We start from the raw sequence: 26240 nt of genomic DNA on the forward strand, positions 1-26240 counted from the left end.
CAAAAGTTGGACTTTATTGAAATTTTGGTCTCACAATCAAATGTTGACGTTCTGATTGTATCTGAATCGTGGCTGTGTGATTCTGTGCCAGATTCAGATGTTCAGTTGATTGGATACAATATTTATAGAACTGATAGAGTTGGTAGAGGTGGTGGTATTGCGATTTATGTTAAATGCTGCTTAAATGTTTCTGTGTCCATATCAACCTCTGTCTCAAAGCAATATGAATGTCTAGTTTTAAACGTGGTACTTGGTAATAATGCTCATTTAACTCTAGCAGGGGTATATCGCCCCCCCTCAGCTCCTCCTTGTACTCTATGCAAATTATCTGATATACTGTCTAATTATGCAAACTCTGAATTACTGATTTTGGGAGATTTTAACCTGGATTGGCTCTCACCAGTATCCGATAAATTAAAAGGCATTTGTACTGAGCTAAATCTAACTCAGCTGATAACTAAACCAACCCGTCCCAACTTTAAGAACCCAGTAAAATCCACTCTACTAGACATTATTCTAACAAATACCCCCCATAAATACACAGCCAGTGGGGTTTTTGCAAATGATATCAGTGACCACTGCCCTATTGCTTGTATTAGAGATACCAGGCTGAAACACTCTGATCCCTGTATAATCTCTAAGAGAAATTATAAACATTTCTCACAGCAAGCTTTTATCCTTGACTTATATCACTCTGAGCTTTTATCCACTTGCTGCTTTCTGGACCCGGTTTTAGCCCTTGCTTTTTTCTCTTCTATTGTTACCTCTATGTCTGATAAACATGCCCCGCTTAAGAATCACAGAGTAAGAAACCGAACCAGTTCTTGGTTCTCTCCTGAATTGTCAGGTCTTTTCCTGCAAAAGAATCGGGCCTGGGCCTTGGCGAGGAAAACAGGTACTCCAGCTGATTGGCTGTTTTTTAGGCAATTGAGAAATAAATGTACTGCAGCTGTCAAAAAGGCAAAATCAAATTACTTCCTTAATGCTATGACAGATTCTGCAGGAGATCCTGCAAAATTCTGGAAAACCGTTAATTCACTGAAACGGGGGAATTCTGCTGTTTCTCTTCCTAAGCAAATTACCTCAGACTTCTGTATTCTAACTGAAAAAAATGATATTTGTGATGCTTTTAACTTCTTGGAACTATAGGGGGTGCTGTTCCGCATTAGCATATTTGGGTCTCCAAATTAAACTGCCTCGTGCTAAATTCTTGATCGTACAATATGCATATTATTGTTATTATTGGATAGAAAACACTTTCTAGTTTCTATAGCCGTTGGAATTTTGTCTCTGAGTGGTACAGAACAATATCTACAGCACTTTTCATGACAGGGGTCAGATTTCAGAAATTTTTACCCCTGATCTGGAGTCTGTTTTTAAGGCGACAGTGAATGCTATGAAGAAACCGACACTGCCTACGTCTTCCTCTGGGTGTCTGTACGTCATCACGTTTTGAATGGAGTCTATTGCACAATCACAGCCACTATAAAACACGAAAACGTAGAAGTACCGCTCTCTTCCTGCATGCGTCGTGCGCAAGATGGGCATCAGACCTGCCTCCTTCCAAATCGTTGTTTAGAGAGTAATATTTCTCCGGTCATGTTTTTAGTCGTTATAGTTGTTAAAAACATCATAATGTAGTTAATTTGAACCGTTTTATAGCAATTTATATCCGTTTAGTGCGATTTTGAGGAATTTCTTTGTTGTGCACTCTGAAACTTTGGACACGTTTTGGGGTCCCGTTCGATCGTTAGTGGATATTTCGAAGGACAGAGGACATCTATCGACCAAAAGAAGATTACAACATAGAAAGGATACATTGCCCAAGAATCTGATGGAAGAACAGCTCAAAGTAAGCAATATTTAATATGATAAATCGTTGTTCTGTCGAAATATTTTAAACGCATATTTCGCCATTTTGTTTGTTATCGCGTCACTTGGCGAACCCTGTATTGAAAAGTAAGGATAATTTTAAAAATGTAAGTCAGCGGTTGCATTAAGAACTAATTTGTCTTTCGATTCCTGTCAACCCTGTATTTTTTAGTCAAGTATATGATTAGCTTTCGATTAAACTAGATCACTCTGAAAGCTGACGTCCCTCATTTTGATGCTTGAGTTGCTACTATTTTCATTGTATAACCACGGTTTTGTATGGCTAAATATGCACATTTTCGAACAAACTGTATATGTATGTTGTAAAATGATGTTACAGGAGTGTCATCGGAAGAATTCTGAGAAGGTTAGTGAAAAATTTTATATATTTTGGCGGTGATTACGTTATAGCGCTCTTTGGCTGGAATCGATGCTCTGGTAACGTTTTCACATGTGGTATGCTAACTTATCGATTTATTGTGTTTTCGCTGTAAAACGCTTAGAAAATCTGAAATATTGTCTGGAATCACAAGATCTGGGTCTTTCCATTGCTATGCTTTGTCTATTCTTATGAAATGTTTTATTAAGAGTAAATTGGTCATACACGTTGCTCTCTATAGTAATTCTAGTCGTCTTGTGATGGTCGGTGCAATTGTAAACTGTGATTTCTACCTGAAATATGCACTTTTTTCTAACAAAACCTATCCTATACCATAAATATGTTATCAGACTGTCATCTGAAGAGGTTTTTTCTTGGTTAGTGGCTATCAATATCTTAGTTTAGCCGAATTGGTGATAGCACCTGAAGTAGTAAGAAACTGATGGAGTTAGAAAAGTGGTGTATTTTGCTAACGTGTTTAGCTAATAGATTTACATATTTTGTCTTCCCTGTAAAACATTTTAAAAATCTGAAATGGTGGCTTTATTCACAAGATCTGTATCTTTCATCTGGTGTCTTGGACTTGTGATTTAATGATATTTAGATGCTACTATCTACTTGTGAAGCTATGCTAGCTATGCTAATCAGTGTGTGGGGGGATGGGGGGTGATCCCGGACCCGGGGTAGAGGCTCGTTAGAGGTTTTAATAAGCATTTCATCTCTGCTGGTTTTTTATTTGAAAGGAAAAGTGGACTTTGTGGTACTGGCCAGTTAGTTGATTTTTCGTCTTGCTTTTCAACCGTTACTCTGAAAAATGGTAACCCTGTTTTTAGTTTCCAGAAAATAACTGAAGCAGAGGTTCTAATTGCCCTGTGTGCCATTGATACTAAGAAATCCTTAGGCGCTGACAATTTAGACCCGTACTTACTTAAGTGTGCTGCACCTATTTTTGCTGGTTCAGTAACACACATTTTTAATCTAACATTAAGCACAGGAAATATCCCTAAGGTGTGGAAAGCAGCTTTTGTTCTGCCATTACATAAGGGAGGTGACGGTAGTGATTTGGATAACTATCGACCCATCTCTAGGCTCCCTTGTCTGGTAAAGATTCTAGAATCTATAGTCAACAAACAGTTACAATCTTTTCTTTCTGCTAACAGTATTCTTAGTACCAATCAATCTGGTTTTAGATCTAAACACAGTACCACATCGGCCACTATGCTTGTTGTAAATGATGTTGCAAATGCCTTAGACAATAGAAAGCACTGTGCTGCGTTGTTTGTAGATTTGTCAAAAGCTTTTGACACTGTAGACCATGCTATCCTTTTGAGTAAGCTGTCATCTATAGGACTGGGCACTGATGCCTGCCGATGGTTTTATGACTATCTTAAAGATAGAACTCAAGCCGTCATGGTCGATGGGGTCAAGTCTGACCCCTTACAGTTACTTAAAGGGGTCCCTCAGGGTTCAATAATTGGCCCACTATTGTTCTCACTTTATATAAACAACATTGGTGATGATGTCAGATATTGTAAATTCCATTTATATGCAGATGACACAGTGATGTACTCTATTGCTCCAACAGCGGACCAAGCTTTAATGCAGTTGGAGTCTGATTTTAGGATACTACAGGGGTCTCTTTTACAGCTTAAACTTGTTTTAAACGCTAAGAAAACAAATGTCATGTTTTTTTCTAGGTCTAAACTCTCAGTTAGAAACACGTTTGTAATCACTAGCTTGGATGGTACTCAAATCAATAAGGTCTCTGCATATAAATACTTAGGGGTATGGTTAGATGATAGGCTTTCTTTTAAAAAACATGTTACTGAATTGGGAAAAAAGCTCAAATTCAAGATAGGATTCCTTTACAGAAACAGGGCTTGTCTGTCCTCTGTAAATAGGAAAAAAATTGTGCAGGCTACTTTTATGTCCGTTTTAGATTATGGTGATATTATCTACAGTGGGGAGAACAAGTATTTGATACACTGCCGATTTTGCAGGTTTTCCTACTTACAAAGCATGTAGAGGTCTGTAATTTTTATCATAGGTACACTTCAACTATGAGAGACGGAATCTAAAACAAAAATCCAGAAAATCACATTGTATGATTTTTAAGTAATTAATTTGCATTTTATTGCATGACATAAGTATTTGATACATCAGAAAAGCAGAACTTAATATTTGGTACAGAAACCTTTGTTTGCAATTACAGAGATCATACGTTTCCTGTAGTTCTTGACTAGGTTTGCACACACTGCAGCAGGGATTTTGGCCCACTCCTCCCTACAGATCTTCTCCAGATCCTTCAGGTTTCGGGGCTGTCGCTGGGCAATACGGACTTTCAGCTCCCTCCAAAGATTTTCTATTGGGTTCAGGTCTGGAGACTGGCTAGGCCACTCCAGGACCTTGAGATGCTTCTTACGGAGCCACTCCTTGGTTGCCATGGCTGTGTGCTTCGTGTCGTTGTCATGCTGGAAGACCCAGCCACGACCCATCTTCAATGCTCTTACTGAGGGAAGGAGGTTGTTGGCCAAGATCTCGCGATACATGGCCCCATCCATCCTCCCCTCAATACGGTGCAGTCGTCCTGTCCCCTTTGCAGAAAAGCATCCCCAAAGAATGATGTTTCCACCTCCATGCTTCACGGTTGGGATGGTGTTCTTGGGGTTGTACTCATACTTCTTCTTCCTCCAAACACGGCGAGTGGAGTTAGACCAAAAAGCTCAATTTTTGTCTCATCAGACCACATGACCTTCTCCCATTCCTCCTCTGGATCATCCAGATGGTCATTGGCAAACTTCAGACAGGCCTGGACATGCACTGGCTTAAGCAGGGGGACCTTGCGTGCGCTGCAGGATTTTAATCCATGACGGCGTAGTGTGTTACTAATGGTTTTCTTTGAGACTGTGGTCCCAGCTCTCTTCAGGTCATTGACCAGGTCCTGCCGTGTAGTTCTGGGCTGATGCCTCACCTTCCTCATGATCATTGATGCCCCACGAGGTGAAATCTTGCATGGAGCCCCAGACCGAGGGTGATTGACCGTCATCTTGAACTTCTTCCATTTTCTAATAATTGCGCCAACAGTTGTTTCCTTCTCACCAAGCTGCTTGCCTATTGTCCTGTAGCCCATCCCAGCCTTGTGCAGGTCTACAATTTTATCCCTGATGTCCTTACACAGCTCTCTGGTCTTGGCCATTGTGGAGAGGTTGGAATCTGTTTGATTGTGTGTGGACAGGTGTCTTTTATACAGGTAACGAGTTCAAACAGGTGCAGTTAATACAGGTAATGAGTGGAGAACAGGAGGGCTTCTTAAAGAGAAACTAACAGGTCTGTAAGAGCCGGAATTCTTACTGGTTGGTAGGTGATCAAATACTTATGTCATGCAATAAAATGCAAATTAATTACTTAAAAATCATACAATGTGATTTTCTGGATTTTTGTTTTAGATTCCGTCTCTCACAGTTGAAGTGTACCTATGATAAAAATGACAGACCTCTACATGCTTTGTAAGTAGGAAAACCTGCAAAATCGGCAGTGTATCAAATACTTGTTCTCCCCACTGTATATGCATGCATCGGCAAACACATTAAAACCACTGGATGCTATTTACCATTGTGCACTCAGGTTTGTCACGGGTGATAGTTACAGAACTCATCACTGTATCCTATATCAACATGTGGGTTGGGTCTCTCTATCTGTGAGGCGAGAGCAACATGCTCTCTTGTTTATTTATAAAGCACTTCTTTTAAAACTACCTCCATATATATCATCATTAATTTCCACAAGATGTACTAATTTTAAAACCAGATCACAGATGTGGATTACATTAGAGACTCCTGCGGTCTCCACAGAGTTGGGTAGGACTGCCTTCAGTTCCTTTGCACCTTATTCATGGAACAAACTGCAGATCCAACTTAAGTTAGTCCCTTGCCCATTGCTTATGGAGGATCAATATGATGTTGTCTGTGATTGTTTCTGTTGAATTGTGTATGTTTTGAAATGTTCTTGTCTGTATGTCTAAAACTGTACATGTCAACATGTTTACACAGGGCACAGCCGTAAAAGAGATCCAGGTCTCAGTCTGTTTTCCCTGTTAAAATAAAGATTTAAAAAAAAACATCCCATGATGCATCACGTTGTGGTCACAAATGCCTGGAGGGGAGCTGTGAGTGATGATGGGTGAGAGTCACACAAGTGTGGCTCTTCTTACTCAGTGTGGCTGGGTGGTGTGTATGGTGTGGTGTGTGTGTGTGGACGGGATAAACCTTCAGTGACAGTGGACAGGTCTGGGATCAGCTGCAGTGCCAGATGCGGAGCTCTCTCTCTGTGATCCCTGGGGGGAGCACTTAATCCCCTTCTACGAGCAGCCCTCTACATGTTTCACACCCGCTGCCAGGGCTGAACCTGAGCCACCCTGACAAGGGCCTGTCACATCTCACAGGTCACAGCCTTCTCAGGGACAGCCTGGAGAATGTCAGCAAGGCACTGCCTGTTTCCTGCACTGAGGAGCAGTGGGGAGCAGTGAGCCCTCCATGAACATGCAAGTCAGGGACCTTGGGATTGTGAGCCTAGTTCTGGGAAGTGCTCTACTTCAATCTCAGGGCTGACAGAGGTGGGGACTCTGGAGTGTGTAGCATGCTGAGCTGTGGTGGACAGGGATGAGTGGTGTATTATTGAGACCTAGTCCAAGTCACTCATAGTATAGAGAATGGCAGGGACAGACTGGGACCAGAAATATGCCCGGGCATCTCTAACACACCGGCCATTTTTTCCCCCTCGAGGTACCCACACCGGCCCTTTTTCCCCCTCAAGGCCCCCACACCGGCCCTTTTTTCCCCCTCGAGGTCCCCACACCGGCCCTTTTTCACCCTCGAGGCCCCCACACCGGCCCTTTTTTCTCCCTCGAGGTCCCCACACCGGCCCTTTTTACCCCTCGAGGCCCCCACACCGGCCTTTTTTCCCCCTCGAGACCCACACACCAGCCCTTTTTTCCCCCTCGAGGCCCCCACACCAGCCCTTTTTCCCCCTCGAGGCCCCCACACCAGCCCTTTTTTCCCCCTCGAGGCCCCCACACAGGCCTTTTTTCCCCTCGAGGCCCCCACACTGGCCTTTTTTCCCCCTCGAGGCCCCCACACTGGCCTTTTTTCCCCCTTGAGGCCCCCACACTGGCCTTTTTCCCCCCTCGAGGCCCCCACACTGGCCTTTTTCCCCCCTCGAGGCCCCCACACTGGCCTTTTTTCCCCCTCGAGGCCACCACACTGGCCTTTTTTCCCCCTCGAGGCCCCCACACCAGCCCTTTTTTCCCCCTCGAGGCCCCCACACTGGCCTTTTTCCCCCTCGAGGCCCCCACACCAGCCCTTTTTTCCCCCTCGAGGCCCCCACACCAGCCCTTTTTCCCCCTCGAGGCCCCAACACCGGACCTTTTTTCCCCATTGAGTCCCCCATCATTATCTGAATAATTTGAATTTTGTAAAATTAAATTAAAATGTAAAAATGTAATGGTATTTTCCAGAATTGTCCTATGGCCAGTCCATCCTGGAGCATGGCTTGTTTCAGAGTAGTATGGGTGGGTGGACACTGTTACATATTTAATGGCTAGGATGTTGTTTAAGAAGAAATCTTAATCTAATCTGATTTTATCACCCCTGTCTGAGCATATGGTTAAGTGGTTTGACCAGATGTTTAAAAGTGTGTAGTACATTTAACATTTTCACATTTTAGTCATTTAGCAGACACTCTTATCAAGAGGGACTTACAATTGGTGCATTCATCTTAAGATAGCTAGGTGAGACAACAACACATTCCAATCGTATCAAGTACATTTTCCCTCAGCAAAGTACACCACAAGATGCAAGCCAATTTGGCACAATTGCATGAGCAAGAAAAGGTCTGGATGTTGGGAGGGGCAAGCCATCATCCCTGCTTGTCCAGGTGTGTGACTTGTCATCAGTAGAACATAGGTTGATCCAGGCTATACCCCTGCAGCATTAAATTACTGCCAAAAGGCATTATGTCAGGGGTGGGAACGTCAAATGCATATTTTAACATTAATTAACCGTGCTCGGCTCTTGAATTATCAAATGATGTGAGTGATCACACATTTAATGAGATCTCTTATTTGCATACTTAAACATAGACGACCCCCCCCCCCCCCGTCTCTTTTCCCCTCAAAAAGCCATTTACCACCGATGTCTGTGAGTGGCTTCCCATAGCCCAAAGCGTGTAATATGAAGAGCACCAAAGGGCATGGATATTTCATACTTGTCTGACTTCTATTTTGGTGGTCCGGGAAGCGTGCACTGAAAGATTCCTTGCTTGACCAAGAATTCAACTTTTGTCGTAGCATTCTCAGTGTGGTGCCCTCCGCTCCCGCCTGTGACCTTTACAGATACACGGTTAGAAATAAACACTGGTTGGGAGGAGACACACTGAGACAGAGCACAGGCCCAGAACAAACAGACGCTGTGCGCCTTGCTCTATTGATCTCATCCCCACAAACAGACAGACAGTCCAGCAATGTTCTGCTTCCCAGTCAATATCAGGGACAACAACATCCCACGTCCTCAATGAATACAACTATTGGCATAAAATGCAATAGCTGACACTGCCTTCTTTCTAATCCCAATGTGTGTAAAACGTGGAAATCTCTAAAGTATCTGAATACACAGTACATAATATGGCTAGGCCTGCATTTTCCCTGCATCTGCATCTTTTCACGAGGGAAAAATAGGTGGAGGGCTAGAATTTGGGAGGGAGACAACAGACTAATGTCATGGTTTCTGTCGGGAACTCTGGAAAGCGAATAGTGGCGATCCCATACTGTGCAGGGAGAGCTGAAATAGAAAATGACAGTTCTTTCATCCATTATTTTAAGTCATGTTACGAAACGTTGTGCTCTCTGTTATACTCTGCTAGAATAATGAAGAGGCACTCCTCTGACAAGTCAGAAAGAATAATATCAATCTTGACTCGGATGGAAAAATGGGGGGGGGGGAATCTCCTGCGTTCTTTTCATTTCTCCATCTACCCTTCCATTGCATCTGCTTAGAAGCAAACATTCCAATTATAAACCAATTATCTGCTTGGTAACAAACGATCAGGCAACAATACGAGAGCTAAGAATGAGTGAGGAACCTCTGAATATCCCACCTCAGTCGACCTTGTTGAACAAAGTAGAACACTAATCAATGTAGACACCTCCAGGCAGCATTATATTACCTATCAAATGCACACCTTTATGGTGGAATACAAATGCAGTCGCATGACAATGCACTGCTCTTCGTTATGCATTATTCAAATTGCTAGATGTTAACATTCATTGAGCATTTCTAAGCCTCGCGTTAAAGGGGCAATCCGGGATTCAAAAAACAACACAGGATCCCCCCGCCACTTGTTGTGGTAAACAGCTGAGGGATTGTCAAAATCATAGAGCTATTGATGCAAGGACAGATCATCGATGAGATCAAAATGATAGTTTTAACCATGTTTTTAAGCTATACAGTGTTTGCTTACAAATACATTGTTTACAAACAATGTAGTAAAATAAGAATATATTTAGGGTTCTAAAATGTTCCAACAGTTATACTAAGGCATTTATAAGTTATACTGTTAAAGAATCACTGGCAATACATCACTACACTTAAAGTCCAAAAATGGAAGCACTAATCCCGTGTTACCCTTTTAAGAGGGACTCCCACAAAGGTTTGAGTGGCAGTTTGATAGCAAAACATTAACATTTCAAAATGGAGTATTGGAAAATATAATTATTGTGATAATTGGTTGTAATGGTTCGATTTAGAGCAATCACAACAACATATTGGTTTAATTATCGCAATCCGTTAGAGGGCTTTCACTTGAAATACATTGCATTGGTAAATCATTCAGTTCTGTGCTTGAATGAAGGGGGAGAGTGAGAAGCTGCAGGTGTGCCTCAGTCATTTACAGGTGTTCCTCGAGCATGCACAACTCAATGAGATGATTAGCGCCTTCGGAGACCAAGGCAAACCAACCGTGTTGACCACATCCACAGGGAGACAACAACATTAAGTAACGGGACATCATTCATCGCCCTCTCTTCTGGTCTACCATCTTTCTCTCTCGCTCTCGCTTTCTCTCAGCAATAATAAGCATCCTCTAGAACTGAAATAAACCTGACCTAAAGAATTGACTGGAGGATTACAAATAAAATCATCCTAAAACATGGAGCAACGAGGATGAATACCACATGTTTGATTTTAAACACAGGAACCCTCTCCCAACCTCATCCCCTGCATGTCTGAGACCACAGATATAGTGATAAGCAACAATGATGAAATGCTGCCCTTTGATAAGAGTGAAATGCTGCTGGGTGCTTATTGGCTCTTACCTGATGGATTGAGCAGTCGCCAGGTGATTGATGGATCTGGCCTTCCATTGGCTAGACAACTCAATGTCACGTTGCTGCCTTCGTTCGCGGTGATGTCTTCCGAAACTTTGTAAATGTTTGCCGGAACTGTAAGAGAAAGTGGCAGATATGAATGATTCTAATGGTAGTAGAAGCATTTTCTATAGTAGGGTTTGAGTCTTCCTAAGAACTGTGTAATGGATTTTCTTTGGCAAGAATTGCAACCACAATGTAGTATTACAGTGAATGAAGTGCATGGTTTATGAAATATGCAAATACTACTTTATTATGTGAGGCAAAATGTCAAACGTCAACATGAGCAATTATCAACAACAGGAAAGGTCTTGCCGCATAAGACATTACGCAAACGGCTGTGGCATGAACATAAGTCTTTACAATACGTTTGTCGCTGTGGCATAGGCTACATGTCTATTTTTCAATATAGTTGAATGCAAATGTTTGAATGCAAAAGTATTGCCATGTTAGTTCAACAAGTGAAAAGGAAAGTTGAGAAGCAACTTTAAAGGGAAAATAGTTTCTGTAGCTCAACCCAATCCATTACCCACCAAAAGATGAAATGAACTGCAACGCTAGGTGCATGACTTTGATTGATGTTAAAAGAAAGCCGAACGTTTTTCATCTGAATGTAATGTTTAATCGGCCTTCTACCTCTCAATTCTGATTTACTCTGTACCTAAACAAATAAAACAGAATAACGTTTTACTCAGATAGAACTGTTCTAACAAATTAAGAAAGCGAGGCGCACTCCATTTTCAAATTGGTCAGCAGAAAAAGTGGGCATACATACATCATTGTGAATTTCAAAACTGTGGGTGGATGGAGGCGAGGTGTTGTATACGCACATCTTTGCTAGAAACTATTGATCAATGACTTTTAAATGAGGAATGGGGCAAAATACACAGAGAGTAATACAGAAACAGAAATACATATTATTGTAAAAGTTGAACAAGTAGCTCAATGCTTTAAAATGCACATATACTGCATATGTCCATATACCATTCTCAGGTATAATAAATATGTTCTATAGCATTCTCACGTCACCTAAAATAAGCTGCGTTGCTGTCAAGGTGACTCAAACTTGTAGCTGCCATGCTGTTTCATATTTGACAACAGGGAAAACGTGTTCTATATGTTGTCAGATATGACAGAGGATTAATCAATACGTCAGTGCTCCTCTGGATTTGTCCTCCCCCCAAAAGGTCTGTTTTTATACTGATAGTGACCATGTAACGTCCCTTAGCTGATGCTGTATACACTCATCGAGATTCCCTCTCCTTGGCCTGCACAGCCTGTCACTTTAATGACATCTGACAACATAGATATTTTATTGCCAAACAACATTAAATGAAGCCGTACAGAGTTATTGCGTGAGTCAAATGGCCACAGAAAGTGAAGATGTGTTTTCGATACGGGAAAGATTGAAGTGACATGGAATTCAATAGCTTTTTCGCTAAGAAGCGGGCTGGAAATATCAATGCTCTGATTGGCTGAATGAGGACCCGAGCATTAATCCACGCCAGGCCAGTCGCAAAGATAAAGATTAGTTTGAGAGGAAACAGCTCCCAGACAGATAACCCTGTCGCGTTCTAAACAGAAATTGTCTAGGCGGTTCATGAGTGAAATGAATAAAGAGTCTAAACCATTTCAACATAGTGGCTATAGCTCCCAGCAAGGATTGTAATCTTAGTCATGGGTCAACCTTCAAGGAACAGTATTTGAAAGGGCAGTTCTTTGAAAAACGATTTCCCTGGCTGCCCAGGAATCTACAGCGATGTACAAGGATTGTGTGAGGTTGATCTTGCACACGTAGCATAGAGAAATAATTTGCCGTTCCGTGGTTAGTTGGTGGGAACAACTGTAGCTTTATCTACTACCGAAATATTTATTTTGCTTTTCAAGTAACACGTCAATGATTTAATCTATGGGCTGAGAGAAGAAAGCAGGCATTTGTTTCCTTAATTTTTTATTTGAGCATTTTCACACTTCAAATTATTTTCAATATTTTTCTCTCTCCAAGCTCGTCAACATAATCCTATCTCGACTCAGTTTATCATACCACAGACTTGGTGATCCTAAAAAAAAGTGAAAAACGGATAGAAAATGTATTGCGCAAATACATTGACCTTCGTTTCAACTTTGATAATAAAACTTCAAAGCCTTAGAAGCATGAGAAACTACAACATAATTAGAAGAAGCTTGTTGTATCCATGTGATAATATAACCTGACATTTAGCTTCAGGCTTTTCCTGGATTCCTGACGAGCCAAACCAACCAGGGAGGTAGCGATGATCAAAGAACCCAGAATGGTTTACCTCAGAGAGGCATAAAGAAACCCAGCTGCACCTCCAGTGTCATAGATGTCCTGATCAATGTGTTTACTGTCAAGCCACAGCCTTTTAATCTAGCTATGACTCATCTTTAGCTGAATATGGTCGCAGAGAGAGGGATACACACACAGAAAATGGAACAGAATTCGCTTGGTAGCCGATTAAGATTCTCACTATCGCACTCTGCCTGGCACATGCACGCACGCACGTACAACCATTTCAAGGTACCATGCATGAAATTAGCCAGTTGAAAGAGGGAGGACGACAACAACAGGTATTCCCAGCCAAAATGTCTCATACCTGCATTGTGAAATGTCTCAAAATACACTGAACATGTAAAGTGTTGGTCCCATGTTTCATGAACTGAAATAAAAGATCCCAGAAATGTTCCATACACACAAAAAGCTTATTTGTGCACAAATGTATTTACATCCCTGTTAGTGAGCATTTCTCCTTTGCTAAAATAATCCATCCACCTGACAGATGTGGCATATCAAGAAGCTGATTAAACAGCATGTCCATTACACAGGTGCACCTTGTGCTGGGGGACAATAAACGGCCACTCTAAAATGTGCAGTTTTGTCACACAACACAATGCCCCAGATGTCGCAAGTTTTAATGGCGCGTGCAATTGGCATGCTGACTGCAGGAATGTCCTCCAGAGCTGTTGCCAGAGAATTGAATGTACATTTCTCGACCAATGTCGTCTTAGAGAATTTGGCAGTACTTCCAATCGGCCTCACAACCGCAGACCACGTGTATGGCGTCGTGGGGGTGAGCCGTTTGCTGATATCACCATTGTGAACAGAGTGCCCCATGGTGGCGGTGGAGTTATGGTATGGGCAGGCATAAGCTATGGACAACAAACACAAATGCATTTTATTGATGGCAATTTGAATGCCCAGAAATACCGTGACGAGATCCTGAGGCACATTGTGAGGCCCATTTCTTTTTTTAAGGTATCTGTGACCAACAGATGCATATCCATATTCCCAGTTATGTGAAATCCATAGATTAGGGCCTAATGAATTCATTTCAATTGACTGATTTCCTCAAATGAACTGTAACTCAGTAGAATCTTTGAAATTGTTGCATTTTGTGTTTATATTTTTTTCAGTATACATGCTATTCATGTAAAATGTTAATAACATTAATTAAAGAATGCAGGTATATCATGCCAGGAACGTTGGCCTTCCTGCAAAATGATATACATACAGATATATCTGTTCTTTAGTTTTGGTTATTTTTCCTTTCCTGAAAGTCCCTTTCTTATACGATCAGTCGAAACAGAAGTCTTTGGGTTAGTCTGCTATCAAGTAGAGCACCACACTTTTACGTACTCCATAGTCAAATCAATAACAAATCGTAGTGCAGTATAAAATGACATCCAGTTAAAACAGAGATGTTTATACTTCATTGTACACCTGTGACACCAGAGCTTTTTAAATGACTCTACTACCATACCAACTGACCTCTGTGGATCGCTCCTTCTGTTTCTTCACCCACGCCACCCTGCCACTTTCAGATATGACATTTGGACCACTGATGTCACAGGCCTAATTGTTTTCGAGGCAATTACGTTTCCGTAATTTGAATCATTAAAACATAATCACCGGAAAGCGCTTGCAGCATTGACTTCTGCGTGTAGCACTAGCTGCCAATTACTTTCCTTGGTGTGCAACAAGGCTGTTGTACTAGGAACTTCTCACAGGAGACAGAACAATCTCCTGAGAGTTGTGACACCTCTGAAATGTAATAACATCACCTCAAACAAGCTCATGACTGGCTGATGGGCGCCTTCCCAAACCTGACCCAAAGAGGCAATCTGTTACCGCCGGAAACAGTGAGATTGACAGCCCGGCAATCTTGTCCTTTCAAGGGCTCTAAAGGATAGGCAACCATCAATTTAGTGGGCGTCTTCAGAATTGGGACCGCTAAGGTCATAGGGAAGAAAAGTGTTTATGCATAAGCCTACACTCTTTTTTGACAAGCCCAAAGGACATAACACACACAAACATGAGTACTCTCTTGAACACCGTCATTGTGAGTCTGCTTGAGTAAGGCAGCATTGAAATGGGAAAAGACGCAATTAATCAACATGTTAATTAGAAAATCCTCTTAACAGATTCCGTCATTAGAAAAATATTGTTACAGGGAAGTAGATCCTTGTGATCTGACTCATTGTTAGTTTGTCTGCTTCTGTAAGCATATACTTACTGTTGCTTATTTTCAATATCCCTAAACCTATGTGACTCATTGATCCTAGTCCCTTTGAATTCTTCATGGTGTCAATGTGAGTTACCACTATGACACATTTGTATTTCACTTAATACGAACAAACTCTGGATTTTGCCAGTTTCCTCATAATAACAAACACAGAAGCGATGCCAACACGTTTAATCAGAGACCTCGGGGTGGGTTTTCTCTGCAGCGGCGGGCGTCTCTCAGGCTGCCACTGCAGAGCTGAAAGAGATGGCACACTTTTAACAGGATACTGCAGTGCACAGAGCCACCGAGCAGTGGGAGCCTCGACCCCTTTCATTGTGCACTTCTGGCAGGAATTCTGGAGCTGTTGCTCCACCAACATAATCGTAGCCAGCAGCACTCCATGATCTAAACTAAAGCTCTCTCTGAACTTTCAAAGGAAAGAGAGGATATCAAATAGACTAATGCTCATTGAAGACCCTTTGGAGCAAGGCTTTCTGTGGATGTGAAGAAACATTTGGAGGTAGTTCCTGCTGGCCAGATTAAGCTCTACTTGAGGGCAAATCCCTGATGAATTCAAATGTAGCTTTTTTTCCTTTGGAGATGTTCCATTGGAGGGCAGAGAGGTTTCCACAAGGGCAGAGACTCATAAATCATACAAACAAATACTTGGTGTTTGTGTTGAAAGGAGGAAACAATAGGAAGGGTAAAGGTAGCGTCAGTATTCCTAACAAGCCAACCGAAGCCCCAGCATAGAGAAATGCATTGGCGCCCAATGAGCAGAACTTCAACTTGTGAAAAATTGTTGCTTTTTATAAGTTCTTCAAGCTATACTTCTTATCTCAAGTAAACTCAAATAAATTTACTGCCAGTTCAGGATAATATGTACTTTTACCTTGGCGATCATCCGCATCGTTCAGGATGGTGTGCCAAAAACCCTAGATTCAATTTGTATTCAACACATATCATGATTTAGTGCCTTATAAAACGGAACGAGATGATAAGAAAACAAAGAGAGGAGAAGACAACAGCTGGCTGGAGGAGAGACTCTTGGCAGTGACCTTTCCTTTTTATATGAACTTGGGTTTAACAATCCTTCCTTCTCTCTTGAGCTCTCAGTCGTCCAGCCAATTCCTCATGGGACTTTCTATAGAGCAGAGCTTTAGTTCACCCCTTATCTGTATGGCTTAAAGTTCTTTCTGGAGAAGGACTTCGTAGAATTACAGCTACTTCCCTAGACTAGCAAACAGTTACCTTTAGCATTGACCATTAGGATCAATTATCTTAATAACCTATGGAGAATATGTCAATAACATCAGGAGGGCACCTTACAAACACAAGTACAATCCAAGTTCAACTGAGGCTATAACTCTTTGAAAGCTGTACTTGAGAATATTGACAGAATATCAAGTGAATCTATATTTAAATAAGCTAATCGGCATGTAATCTTTTTGGTCAATGTGAACATCTGTGAAATGATCGTAAATTGCCACTCTAACAAACAATCCTCCATCCAACCCCCCTCAAGTGGAAACTAGAGACAAAAGTGTGTTCAGACAATACTCTGTAGATTCCTATCACTGTTGATAAGACAGAAATTAAAAGACCTATCACAAACCATCTTCTAGATTCAACCAGTTCAGCGTAAACCTGCGACATCTGACAACTGCACAGCAGATCATTGTTTTTCTTTAGAAGATAGTCGTTCCACTGCTTGGATGTGTCTGACGCCTGACAGATCTTACAACGCCTGGATAGGTATTTTAAGTATCAGCTAACCACATCATATGTTATAGCATTTTGTCAATTGATGACACAAAAAAGTATTTGTCTGTATTGTCAATAATATGGTCATATATGGATAACAACTAATGGTCAAATAGGATTACATTTGTGATTGAGATTAACCATCAAGCACATTAAAACAGAGGCAAAGTTAATTTAATGGCATAAAGACATTTGATATTCAAAAAGAAGATGTGAGAAACAAACAATATTGTAAATAGGGGGGGGGGGGGGGGGGGTGCATTTCAGACCAAACAAACATAATGCTTGGTTATTATCACTTAATCTTATGAACAGTGTTTCTGTGGATCGCGCCCGATATGTTGGAGGTGTAACTGCCTTAGAGCTGTCAAATCGGTGAGCGGATGCTCGTGTTTTCATTGTCACGAAGCCACACCCGTCCCACTCGCGTTAGAAGTTCAGAAAGAGAAAGTGTAGGCTATTTAGAAATAACTCAAATAAAATAAAAAAAACATTAAACTAAATAATGAGGATTTATATCAGCCCAATTAAGATGTAGATTACATCACACATTCCAGTATTTGAATTTGTAAACACGGCTGCATGGGATTTCTTACTACGCAACTCTGTGCAGCCAACGCAATGTCCACAATAGGTAGGCTATAATGCCTGGAGCCGCTTGTGGATTTGAGAGCTCGAACGCAGTTCAACCTAGAACATCGTCAAAAAACAAACCTGCAGGTGCCGGCTAGCATGTCTTGATTGAAACAATGCTCACTTGGCCCTTTGGCTTAATTCATCTACTGCTAAAAGCACTAAGAACGTGGATGCTGCAACTCAAACCAGCAATCAGAGCAGGTAATCAATATTCCTTGATTGCTCTCCGTTCTGTACAATACTGTTGGATTAGGTAAAGTGCAGGCTGTGATGGGAGGGAAAGACTATTAACTTGTCTCTCCAGAGATGAGCCCTTTGGACCCCTTTACTTTACAGCCACTTGGATTAAACAAGCAATGGGATCAAGGTCCTTTTATTCAATTTAGAGTCTGATTGATAGACTGTCTTGTCACTATAATGGTAATGGCTTAGAAGGCTTGGGATCAATCCAATGAGGGGAGACCTCCGTTTTCACACCCATTCTATTGGTACCACTTTGAAAGTCATCTTTTACCCTCCCTTCCTCTGTTGTAGGTTTCGTTCAATATCACATTTCTATCAAACGGTTTGTGCTTACAGTATTGAACCCATGTTACCGATGGAAGCATTCCTTTCCTTCACTTTAGGTTTAATTGAATATCCCATGCCTATCAAACTGTTTTGCTTTTTGTGTTTGGTTTGTGCTTACGTGTTTGAGCAAGGTAAGGGGCCGCTGTTGCGTTACGATGTAAGCATTTTTCAAATTTAATGCGAACAAACATGCACTGCAATATTTACGCAACAGCAAAAACATACCTTTTCTTTACCCAGTGGGCAAATAAAATAGCTAAACTAATGTTTTCCAATTCTCCGAATAAGACATGAGAAAGCCAGGGCAGCAATCTGTACAGAGAGACTGCATAAACACTGCTTAAGCAGCATTGATTGGACCACCAGACTCCAAGTCGCACTTGATTATCAAACAAGAACAATGCAGTTCTCTTCTATTTCCATGTCAACTTGATGTAGCAAGAATCAAGTTGAACCAGAATCAACCAGACCCAATGGTATTGACTGAGTGACTGATGTTTCTATCCAGACTATTAGCCTGGCTTGAGCTTCATATACTCTGACTGTTAGTACTGAACAGCTGTGGTAGTGGGGAGACCAGGGAAATATCTGAAAACCTCCCAGTGTCAAATCTATCTGAACTAACTAAGTCACATCCAAGCTGTTTTGGTTGACTGCCTTAACTGATGGACTAGCCTACTCCTCTCTGTAATGCCTTAGGCATACATACTTACCAAGTGGTGCACTTCAGCTCAAAGGAGAAATAACAAGCACGGACAATATGTACCAGCACACTTAATAACTAGCCAACACACCGAAAGCCTCTCCATGAAAGAATTGTACATCAAAGACTGTGATATCATAAATGCAGCGATCATTTTCTAACATACTGCACCTAATGGCAGAATAACCAAGTACAATGGTGATGGTCTATATCTACAGAGAGAGAGAGAGAGAGAGAGGGAGGGAGGGGCGAGAGAGGGGAGGGAGGGGCGAGAGAGGGGAGGGAGGGCCGAGAGAGGGAAGGGAGGGAGGCGAGAGGGAAGGGAGGGAGGCGAGAGGGAAGGGAGGAAGGGAAGGGAGGAAGGGGAGAGAGGAAGGGAGGAAGGGGAGAGAGGAAGGGAGGAAGGGGAGAGAGGAAGGGAGGAAGGGGAGAAAGGAAGGGAAGGAGGGGAGAGAGGAAGGGAGGGGGGAGAGAGGAAGGGAGGGGAGAGAGGGGAGAGAGGAAGGGAGGGGGGAGAGAGGGGGAGAGAGGAAGGGAGGGGGGAGAGAGGGGGGGGAGGGGGGAGGGGAGAGAGAGGGAGGGAGGAGAGAGAGAGGGAGGGAGGGGGAGAGGGAGGGAGGGGGAGAGAGAGAGAGGGAGGGAGGGGGAGAGAGAGGGAGGGAGGGGGGAGAAATGGAGGGAGGGAGAGAGGGAGGGAGAGAGAGGGAGGGAGGGAGAGGGAGGGAGAGGGGGAGAGGGAGGGAGGGAGGGAGGGGGGAGAGAGGGAGGGAGGGGGGAGAGAGGGAGGGGGGGAAGGGAGGGAGGGAGGGGGGGAAGGGAGGGAGGGAGGGGGGAGAGAGGGAGGGAGGGGGGAAAGGGGGGAGAGAGGGAGGGAGGGGGGGGGGAGAGGGAGGGAGGGGGGAGAGAGGGAGGGAGGGGGGGGAGAGAGGGAGAGAGGGAGGGAGGGGGGAGAGAGGGAGGGGGGAGAAATGGAGGGAGAGGGAGGGAGGGAGAGGGAGGGAGGGAGAGGGAGGGAGGGAGGGAGAGGGAGGGAGGGGGGAGAGGGAGGGAGGGAAGGGGGGAGAGGGAGGGAGAGAGGGGGAGAGGGAGGGAGGGGGGAGAGAGGGAGGGAGGGAGGGAGGAGGGGGAGAGGGAGAGAGGGAGGAGGGGGAGAGGGAGAGAGGGAGGGAGGGAGGGAGGGAGGGAGGGAGGGAGGAGAGAGGGGGGAGAGAGGGAGGGAGGGGGGAGAGAGGGAGGGAGGGGGGAGAGAGGGAGGGAGAGGGAGGGAGATAGGGAGGGAGGGGGAGAGACAGAGGCCTCTAATGACTCATAATCATTATGGAATTCTCAGTAACATTTCTCAGAACACCAAAAGGAACAACATATTATCTTGAGTGTTTACAATATTGGCAGAACAACAACTCCTGGAAAACCTTTAACATGCTCTCTAATATTGAGTTGCACCCTCTTTTGCCCTCAGGAAAGCCTCAATTCGTCGGGGCATGGTCTCTACAAGGTGTTAAAAGCGTTCCACAGGGATGCTGGCCCATGTTGACTCCAATGCTTCCCACAGTTGGGTGAAGTTGGCTGGATGTCCTTTGGGTGATGGACCATTCTTGATACACACTCGACACTTCCGTGCGTAAGAAACCCAGTAGCATTGCAGTTCTTGACACAAACCGGTGCCACTTGCACCTAGTACCATACCCTGTTCAAAGGCACTTCACCCTCTAAATTGGCACACATACACAATCCATGTCTCAAGGCTTAAAAATCCTTCTTTAACCCGTCTCCTCCCCTTCATCTACACTGATTGAAGTGGATTTAACAGGTGACATCAATAAGGGATCACAGCTTTCACCTGGTCCAGTCTGTGTCATGGAAAGAGCATGTTCCTAATGTTTTGTACACTCAGTGTAAATTCCAGAAGGAGTTTGTAGATTTGCACTCGACATATTGTGTCAGTGTGTCAGACTCAGTGTTCAGAGCAGCCAAAGAAGTGTACTGCTGTCTCCAAGTTATAATAGGGATAGTACAGTGAACACACGTCTTGAGGACTTTAATGTGGAAATGTTATATCAGCTTTATGGCCAAACAAAACTGCCCTCTAGACAGCTGGAGAACGGAGAACTATTTGAATTTGTGCATTCAACTAACACATTTATAAAAAATATGCGGAGATGTGCCTACCATGCCAATGAAACACTAATAACAGGTGCCATTGCTGAGTCTATGCTCTCTAGCCTACTATATTTGGATATGCTTTGGATGCTAGTCACAAGACTGTTTTCCGGTAATATTCTACAGATGTAGGATCTTCATTTGAGTCAGTTTGCTACAGCAGGAAAATAACCCTGCAGCAACAGGAAATGTGAATAATTATGTGGATTATAATGAATGGATTTTCTTAGGGGTTGATACATTTTTCGTTAGGTTAAAAATGACTAACTTTAAAACTCAAATAGAGTACAAGTTTGCATTTCCTGATGTGCAGGAACATTCTCAGTAACAAAAGAAGGATCAAATTAAGATCCTACATCTATAGGTAATACTGTATTTCTGACCTTCAGCATTAATGCAACAAACATGTTAAAACTAAAAGCTTTCATAACTGATCATTAGTATTCGTCACTTAACCCCATTTTGTGCATGTGATTATGACTGCAAAAGTGAATGTTAAGTTCAAAGCAATGTGATCCTTTCAACATTTTGTGCTGTCAACAAAACAGGTATTTTGGAGTGACAATTATGCTTGGCATGTAGGAGGCAATGGATGTTAAAGGTCCAATGCAGCCATTTTTATCTCAATATCAAATCCACATTTTTACCCCCTTTTTCTCCCCAATTTCATGATTATGATCTTGTCTCATCGCTGCAACTCGGGAGAGGCGAAGGTCGAGTCATGCATCCTCCGAAACATGACCCGCCAAGCCACGCTTCTGAACCCGGAAGCAAGCTGCACCAATGTGTCAGAGGAAACACCGTTCAACTGATGACTGAAGTCAGCCTGCAGGCGCCCGGCCCGCCACAAGGAGTCGCTAGAGCTCGATGAGACAAGTAAAGCCCCCCTGGCAAAACCCCAGGCTGTAGTGACGATGCAACACTGCGATGCAGTACCTTAGACCGCTGCGCCACTCGGGAGACCTACTGTGATTGTTTTCAAATTAAAATGGTCAAAATGAAACAAAAATAGCTTCTTAGCAATGAGCAATTTCGCAAGCAAGAATTTAGCTAGGACTGTCTTGGAGTGGTCTGAGTGGGGAGGGGAATAATCCTTATTTTGTTAATTTCAAATAAAGTTACTCGTCTGTAGTGATAATAATAATAGTAATATGTTACATTTGTAAAGCGCTTTTCATGATACAAAAATTATCTCAAAGTGCATGTGATGGGCTGAAGGGAGATGTATATCTGAATGAACAGAATCAATTGTCAGGATCAGTCAACTAATCCAATAATAGCACAGATCCCTTCAACAAAATGCTACTATTGGGTTGTAGGAGTGAATGATTGACAGGACAAGCTATTCACAGTTCTGGGGCCTAAGTATTTTCAGTCCTGAGATTGGACCATTGGCCAGCTCTTTCACAGTTGGCAATAAGAGTGGGAGCAAGGCCCTAACAGTGTGAACGACCCGTGTTGAGTGCCCAAAACGAGCGTACTGCTGACCTCAGGAATATTGTAGGGATAAGACAGCCTGACATAGGTGACAGGACTCTATTAAAGCATAGCTGGGGAGAGGATATTTTCAGAACAGTTGCCAGGTGAGACAGAGAGCATGTGGCCAGGTCAGCACTCCATTTTCTATACATAACATGTAAAGATGTTGGCCATCTATATTACAGAGTCTTGAAAAGTGGAAAAAGGAGAGGCTCTCCAGTAATGATGGGACGGACCTCTACTTATCCTCTGAAACATGGCAGCCCTAAACCTGAAGCCCTATTGATGAGTCTGAAGTCAAGTGTGTCCGTGGGATGGCCCCCATTTAAATGCATAAGGAGCCTCTTCTGCGGAGCATAACAAAGATAAAATGAGATGCCTTTTTCCCCCATGGTTTCAGCCAAGTGAGCCACGGAGAAAACGGAATACTAAATTGTTTCCTTCATTAAAACATCAAGGAGTCCATTTCGTTATGGGGTTCAAAGGTGACAGACAATATGTGCAGTTGTGGCATTCTCTTCCTCACATACAATCGCTAAAATAATGGGCATGGAGAAGACAGACATTTTCCAGGGGGATGGGTTGGCGGCCGGGAACAGCCACCGATCCACTTGGCAGCTGTACCGTTAAAGCCGCCCCCAGAAAGACTAGTAACACAATATGCCTGACAATGGCCCCGACAATAAGGAGCTTTTTCAGCGGGGAAGGTTGGTGGGGGAGATGGCTTCCTGAAGAACCACTGAAAGGTTTCGATTGTCCCATGATAATTGGTGAAGGTCAGTTCCTCCTCCTTATGCAGACTTTAAAGTTGAACTTCTTACACCCCCCCCCCCCCGCCCCCCCTCCCTCTCCGCTGCTCTTTAGAGTGACACACTGCCTTCACAATCTCCTTAGTAAGCGTCTCGGGTTCACACCATTAAATACCACACCATTGTGATACGGGGCTAAATGTGTACAAAGCCATTGTGGATCACCACCGTATTGATCGGAGATAAAGGAATAACAATGCAGATCCTTTATGATGATGATTGAGATGAAACTACACTTATCTATCATTATCAACATGGAATTGATGTTAGCGCGAGAGCAGTTGTTATGACCAAATCAATTTAATGTCAATCAATTCCTTTCATTAACTGCCACTCTGATTGACTCAAAATGTGTCATGTGGACTTTGTCTTAATCCTTAGCCAAATAACGACAATCTGATGCATTGAAAGACAGCTGAGGCAACCCAGCTGGAGGTTGCTAATGGTTATTCATATGGTGATGGTAAAGAAAACACAAATGAGTTCAAATCTTGGATCTGACCAATTTTGTAAACAAGTAGGGCAGGGATCATCAACTAGATTCAGCTGCGGGACTATTTATTCTTGAGCAGATGGTCGGGGTGTCGGAACATATAAAACAAATATTTTTACATAGCAAATTGATCGCAAGAAGCCTAAACAGATATAATATTTGACTAAAACATAATAATTTCAAACCCTGATTACATTTGGGGACATTTCCCTGCGTAGGGTGCAGTCTTTCGGATGGGACATTAAAATGGGTGTCCTCTGTGGTCATTGAAAATCCCATGGTACTTATTGTACAAGTAGGGGTGTTCACCCCAGTCATGGATAAATTCCCAACCTGGCCACATTCCATCATGGCCACTTAATCATCCCCCTCATTCCTAATTGGCATATAGAGTGCATTCAGAAAGTATTCAGACCCCTTGACTTTTTCCACATTTTGTTATGTTACAGCCTTATTCTAAAATGGATTAAATTGTTTTTTCCCTTCATCAATCTGCACACAATACCCCATATTGACAAAGCAAAAACAGATTTTTAGAACTTTTTGCTAATGTATAAAAAATAAAAACAGAAATACCTTATCTACACGTTTTCAGACCCTTTGCTATGAAACTCGAAAATGAGCTCAGGTGCATCCTGTTTCCATTGATCATCCTTGAGATGTTTCTACAACTTGATTGGAGTCCACCTGTGGTAAATTCAATTGATTGGACATGATTTGGAAAGGCACACACCTGTCTATATAAGGACCCACAGTTGACAGTGCGTCAGAGCAACAAAAAAACAAAACAAGACATGAGGTTGAATGAGTTGTCTGTAGAGCTCCGAGACAGGATTGTGTCGAGGCACAAATCTGGGGAAGGGTACCAAAAATGTCTGCAGCATTGAAGGTCCCCAAGAACACAGTGGCCTCCATAATTTTAAATGGAAGAAGTTTGGAACCACCAAGACTCTTCTTAGAGCTGGCTGCCCAGCGAAATTGAGCAATAAGGGGGAGAAGGGCCTTGGTCAGGGAGGTGACCAAGAACCCGATGGTCACTCTGACAGAACTGCAGAGTTCCTCGGTGGAGACGGGAGAACCTTCCAGAATGACAACCATCTCTGCAGCACTCCACCAATCCTGGACTTTCTGGTAGAGTGGTCAGATGGAAACCACTTCTCAGTAAAAGGCACATGACAGCCCACTTGGAGTTTGCCAAAAGGCACCTAAAGGACTCTCAGACCATGACAAACAAGATTCTCTGGTCTGATGAAACCAAGATTGAACTCCTTGGCCTGAATGCCAAGTGTCACTTCTGGAGGAAACCTGGTACCATCGCTACGGTAAAGCATGGTGGTGGCAGCATCATGCTGTGGGGATGTTTTTCAGCGGCAGGGACTAGGAGACTAGTTAGGATCAAGGGAAAGATGAACGGAGCAAAGTACAGAGATATGCTTGATGAAAACCTGCTCCAACGCGCTCAGGACCTCAGACTGGGGCGAAGGTTCACCTTCCAACAGGACAACAACCCTAAGCACAGAGCCAAGACAACGCAGGAGTGGCCTCGGGACAAGTCTCTGAATGTCCTGGAGTGGCCCAGCCAGAGCCCGGACTTGATCCCGATCGAACATCTCTGGAGAGACCTGAAAATAGATGTGCAGTGACGCTCCCCATCCAATCTGACAGAACTTGAGAGGATCTACAGAGAAGAATGAGATAAACTCCCCAAATACAGGTGTGCCTCGCTTGTAGCATCATACCCAAGAAGACTTGAGGCTGTAATCGCTGCCAAAGGTGCTTCAACAAGGTACTGAGTAAAGGGTCTAAATTGTTTTATAAAATTGCAAAAAAAAAAAAATTATGGGGTATCATGTGTAGATTGATGAGGAAAAAATACAATTTAATCCATTTTAGAATAAGGCTGTAACGTAACAAAATGTGGAAAAAGTCAAGGGGTCTGAATACACCTGATATGTGGTGAGCGTTCTGGCACAAAAATGGTCGTCGTGCATCACTGAGGTGGGTGCTACACATTGATGGTGGATGAGGTGAGTTTTCCCCTACTATGTAAAATGCGTTGAATACCTAATTTGGTAGAAAAGCACATTTACATTTACATTTAAGTCATTTAGCAGACGCTCTTATCCAGAGCGACTTACAAATTGGTGCATTCACCTTATGACATCCAGTGGAACAGCCACTTTACAATAGTGCATCTAAATCTTTTAAGGGGGGGGGGGGGGGGGGGTGAGAAGGATTACTTTATCCTATCCTAGGTATTCCTTAAAGAGGTGGGGTTTCAGGTGTCTCCGGAAGGTGGTGATTGACTCCGCTGTCCTGGCGTCGTGAGGGAGTTTGTTCCACCATTGGGGGGCCAGAGCAGCGAACAGTTTTGACTGGGCTGAGCGGGAACTGTACTTCCTCAGTGGTAGGGAGGCGAGCAGGCCAGAGGTGGAT

The 26240-nt window shown here is 43.2% G+C and overlaps 1 protein-coding gene across 4 annotated transcripts in view; it reads right to left on the bottom strand.

Moving 5' to 3' along the window:
* LOC139549749 (limbic system-associated membrane protein-like) overlaps positions 1 to 26240 on the bottom strand; it is a 1088465-nt gene that overhangs the window by 15225 nt on the left and 1047000 nt on the right. For all 4 annotated transcript variants that reach the window (XM_071360485.1, XM_071360486.1, XM_071360484.1 and 1 more), the window contains one exon: positions 10617 to 10742. In XM_071360485.1, coding sequence (XP_071216586.1) covers positions 10617 to 10742 — 126 coding nt within the window. The remainder of the gene's footprint in view (positions 1 to 10616; positions 10743 to 26240) is intronic.

This window comes from Salvelinus alpinus, chromosome 22, assembly GCF_045679555.1.
Source record: "Salvelinus alpinus chromosome 22, SLU_Salpinus.1, whole genome shotgun sequence".
In the NCBI taxonomy this organism is placed as follows: Eukaryota; Metazoa; Chordata; class Actinopteri; order Salmoniformes; family Salmonidae; genus Salvelinus; species Salvelinus alpinus.